Source organism: Gymnodraco acuticeps, unplaced genomic scaffold, assembly GCF_902827175.1.
Source record: "Gymnodraco acuticeps unplaced genomic scaffold, fGymAcu1.1, whole genome shotgun sequence".
NCBI lineage: Eukaryota > Metazoa > Chordata > Actinopteri > Perciformes > Bathydraconidae > Gymnodraco > Gymnodraco acuticeps.
This window is the reverse complement of record NW_022992111.1, coordinates 207,949-212,418: the sequence shown is the minus strand read 5'-3', so window position 1 is coordinate 212,418 and position 4,470 is coordinate 207,949. Positions and strand designations below refer to the sequence as shown.

Here is a 4,470-nt window from a genome sequence, read left to right as displayed (position 1 = left end):
GATATTTTCAATATGACCATAAGCACAAAATAGTGACATCAGGTACAATAACCATTCAAGTTAAATGTGCAGCTAGTCTGAGAGTGAAGGCATCAAACATACAAAATACGACTGTAAAAGGTATTCATATTCAAGTTGTATGCATGCAGAAGCTTCAGATACGTGTGCAGGAGAAAGAACGGTTTTGACCAGTATTTATATATACTCATATTACAGCCCACTCCCTAAAGCTTAATTTCTTCCTGGTACATCATATTGGTTGTGTATGTGATCTCTGTGCATCCTATCAATTATTGTAACCTTTTATTAAAGCCAAGTGTAAAAAAGTGATTCAGTATGTTATGAAATGTGTTAATACATATTGTGCTATATGTGTCCATAAGTCCAATGCAATCAATACATGTCGTAAAAATCGATACAGAATTATAATGTGCAATCCATGCACCATTCTGAATACATCCGTCAAATTTAAGCAATAATGAAACATTTTTAATGTCTTTATATTATGAATAATATAAGTATAACAAGAACACCCAAACAATAAGATGTTTTATTAAATCATATAAATAATGGAATAGCTTAATAGTGGCTGCCAAAAGAAGAAAAAAAGATAGAAAATAAATGGAAAAATGTGGATATGCAGTGACTGGAGACACATACTACTCGGAGGAGCCTTTAACTATAAATAAATTAAATGTTTTTTTGTAAAATAAGATACCAAATATAGGGAAATAAAGTTGTAGAGTTAATCATGACGCATAGCCAGGCCACTTACGCAACACTTGGCGTTACAAAGTCGGTCTGTTAAAACTTCCAGTATTTAATTCAGGTTTGAAAAAAAAGCAACAGCACACAAGTCTGTCTATATTTCAAAGGACAAACACATAAAAAGTGTTAAAACTGCACAGTTGAGTAATTGGATTTTATGCCCCCGTCCCGCTCGCTCGCGCTTTTCTCTCCATGGTGCTCTGAACACTCTCCAAACGCTTCAGATGTCTTGTGAGCCTTTCTTTCTCAACCTCCGCTGCTTTTTATTCTTCTACATCGCTCACAGGATCAAATATATCCAAACACGGTGAAAGTTTCGAGATTAAAACGTTCTCAGTGACAAAAAGAATCGGAGCACAGTGTTTTGGCGCATGAGAGCAGTTTGAGTCTGTGAGGAGCGCACACAATAAACCTGTTGTTAACCTTGCTGTGAAAATATGTTTGAAGAAAACAGCCAATTGTTGTATGAAATGTATTCAAGTATAAAATAATGCCCTTTGTTTGGGGGAAAAACTTGAGCAATGTGAGGGTACAAAAGTCCCCTGTGGCATTTACTAGCACCCTTTGTGCAGTTTGCGCTTTGGCGTCTCCACTTGGCGCATTACCCAGGCCCCTTTAAACGCGATTGTTTCTTTCTTTCTAATGACATTTACCGGATCAAAACATGCTCTTAATTCGATCAGAAAGCTTCACCCTTCATAACAATGGCAGTATAATTTCTCCCAAAGTTTGTTAAGTTGACCGAAATTAGGCAAATGAATAGGGGTCTCCAGGCTACCCATCTTGCAGGTGACGGGGCATAATGCGCGTTCACACCAGCTGCATTCTTCTTTATTTCTCCCTTTCTTTCACAGCATTATTAAAATTTAGGCCAATGAAACTATTCATTCGACTGAATAGACATTTTCTTATAGGATAATAGGATACAAATTGAGCCTCTCCAAAGAGTCTCCAGTGGTGGGTAACCCTCGTGTGCCAGAGGCTGCTGGAGACGCTGGCCCTGACGCAGACGACGCTCGTGTGCCAGGGCTAATCACACACCTGCCGAGGAGTCCAACAAAATAAAGAATGTAAACAAAAAGCTTGCCATCTCTCATAAAAGATGGACGTGTCACCAAGTCGTGTGAGAAACGCCGAGAACAAACGGGGGGACTCCGTCTCCAAAAGATCTCCCCTGAACTTGGCGGAACAGCCTATTAAAGGCTTACTTAATTACTCTAATGACACTGGACAGGCCTTAAAACTCGGACCGGGCTTGGATGAGAGTTAAGATCGCTTGCTGGGATTTGTAAACAGGCGATCGTGTGAGAAACGCGAGTTGGAAGAAAGAGGGGTTCTTTTTTCGCCGGCTTTGTTTTCAGTGCGCACAGTGCGCCCCGCCGGATCAGGCGATCCCAACGCTCACTTCTTATTTCCCGCCTGGGTTGTTACTATGCAAATAATATTCCAAAAGTAATCACGTGTCTTTTGAACAGCCACGTGGATTAACAAAGCAGGTTTGCCCCCCTGCTAGCCCATGGCTTTAGATTTTAACTATTTCTTTAACTGATCCTAAATGCACACATTTACCAAATGCATGGCTCTAATCCCATGGAATAATTTACACCATGAATGCCAGAGTCCCTTGGATGATCCCTTTATAAGGACCATCATTCCCCTCGAACCTCAGTCTGCTTCATCTCATCCAGAGCAACACATCTCTCCAACGTCCAGCTGCACTGATTTTTAACAAGTTGGTTGGACTTTCGTCGATGGCATCTAAAATGAAAGACAGAAAGGTACGCGCTCCTTGTGCGCACTGCTTTATGAGGACTGAACTACTTTGGAGAGGCAGCACTTTTAACACTTTTGGGTCATTTTATGGAATTTTTTATTTTTACAATTATATCAAAAATTGTTCAAGTACAACTTGGAGTATTTTTGATGCTAGTGGAGGGAAAATATCGCCAACAACCTCTGTGGCACACATTACAGGATAACTACGCGCGCAAAACTGACTAATCAGATAGATACTGGATATCAGGGAATCATAGCGTCATTATTTGGGTTACAAATAATTTTACTTTGATTTGTTTGCTAGAAGAGTTTTCAAACAGTTCCTATAGGACGTTATAGGTATAAAGAAACTTCTTGGAGCGCAGATGTCCTTTGCGCGCGCTGGAGCAGCAAAGCGCGCGGCGCGCAACACTGAGGGAGTTATAGTGTATATCTCAACCTTAAGTCATATCTTCTTCAATGCTTAATTTGTTCATATTTTTGGTAGGAATGAGCTGTAAATGTTAGGTTTTATATTATCTTTGAATGCTCATGTTGTCTCTCTCCCTGTTTTTTTTTTACAGAAAACTCCCATCTCTCACAAAGTCATTGAGAAACGCAGACGGGACCGCATTAACCGCTGCCTTAACGAACTGGGGAAAACTGTACCAATGGCACTAGCAAAACAGGTACTGTCAAATGTCTAATATATATGTTTTTTAAGGGTTATTTTATATATTTTTGCAACATTGATACTTTAGCAAGAGCATATGTATTATGTTCAACGAAGAATCTGGGCATGTCATTTTTGATTTAAAACATCGTCTAATCTTTAATTTGTTTGTACTTTTGGTAGAACTCTGGAAAACTGGAGAAAGCTGAAATCTTGGAAATGACAGTTCAGTACCTCCGAGCGCTCCACTCAGCAGATTTCCCCCGTGGGAGAGAAAAAGGTGAGGACACTTTTCACGGAGCTCCGGCACTTTACGCACCCCAACCTCACATTTCTGTTAAGCGACTGTGTGAACATTTGTACAATGCTGATTAGATATAACTCTAACTTATTTGTGTAGTTAATTATTTTCTGTTTAATCTAACTTATATTCGTAAAACATTGTTGAAAGTCCAGCTTTACGCACACAGACTATCTTCTGGGTTGTAATCGCTGTCTCGCTCTGATTCATTCCAGGTGAATTGCTGGCTGAGTTTGCAAACTACTTCCACTATGGATACCACGAGTGTATGAAGAACCTGGTGCACTACCTGACCACAGAGGACAGGGCTGAAACAAAAGACATCAAGTACGCACGGATCCTCGCCTTCTTACAGTCTAAATCTCGTGTGATCACCGAGCCTATATTCGGCTCTGTAGCCTCGATGCCTGAACCGTGCGACTTCCTGAGCCAGCTGCACTCCTCCCCGGAGCACCAGAGCCTCAGCCCGTCCGACTCCGTGTACCAGCAGAGCCCCCCGGGACACTTCTCCTGGCACAGCTCGACCCGCAGCCCGGCCATTTCGTACCCAACAGTGCCGCTCTCTGCGCACACACAGCAGCACGGTGGATACTTGTCACCGGTGCAGGGACTCGATCACCACTATTTCAACTTCATCGGCCACACGCACGCAAATACGTTTAGTTTGCACAGTGCGCAACACGCCATGTAAAAAGTTTTGCTATTGTTTTTATTTATATATTTGTGAATGATGGAAATGGATTCTGTACATGTTGTGAATAAATATTTCATACTAAAACTCAACTTATTTATGTCATCATTTACACTCAGTTTGAGTGGTTATGTGTCGCTCTAAGTGCCTAAATCCTGAGCATGATAACTAACAGTCCGGTTGTTTTCTTGTAGTAAAAGTGCATAGAAAAGCAATACAGATGAGAGAGTGAGAACATTATATAATATAAGTGCAACTTGTTTAAATTATCTCAAATGTTTA

The 4,470-nt window shown here is 40.8% G+C and overlaps 1 protein-coding gene across 1 annotated transcript; it reads left to right on the top strand.

The window, feature by feature from the left end:
- The first annotated feature begins 2,447 nt into the window (after positions 1-2,447).
- helt (helt bHLH transcription factor) lies at positions 2,448-4,232 on the top strand. The gene is made up of 4 exons (XM_034203113.1): positions 2,448-2,546; positions 3,108-3,212; positions 3,380-3,476; positions 3,713-4,232. The coding sequence occupies exons 1-4, from the start codon at positions 2,520-2,522 to the stop codon at positions 4,186-4,188; spliced, it is 705 nt and encodes a 234-aa protein (XP_034059004.1). The 5' UTR covers positions 2,448-2,519; the 3' UTR covers positions 4,189-4,232.
- Positions 4,233-4,470: the final 238 nt, after the last annotated feature.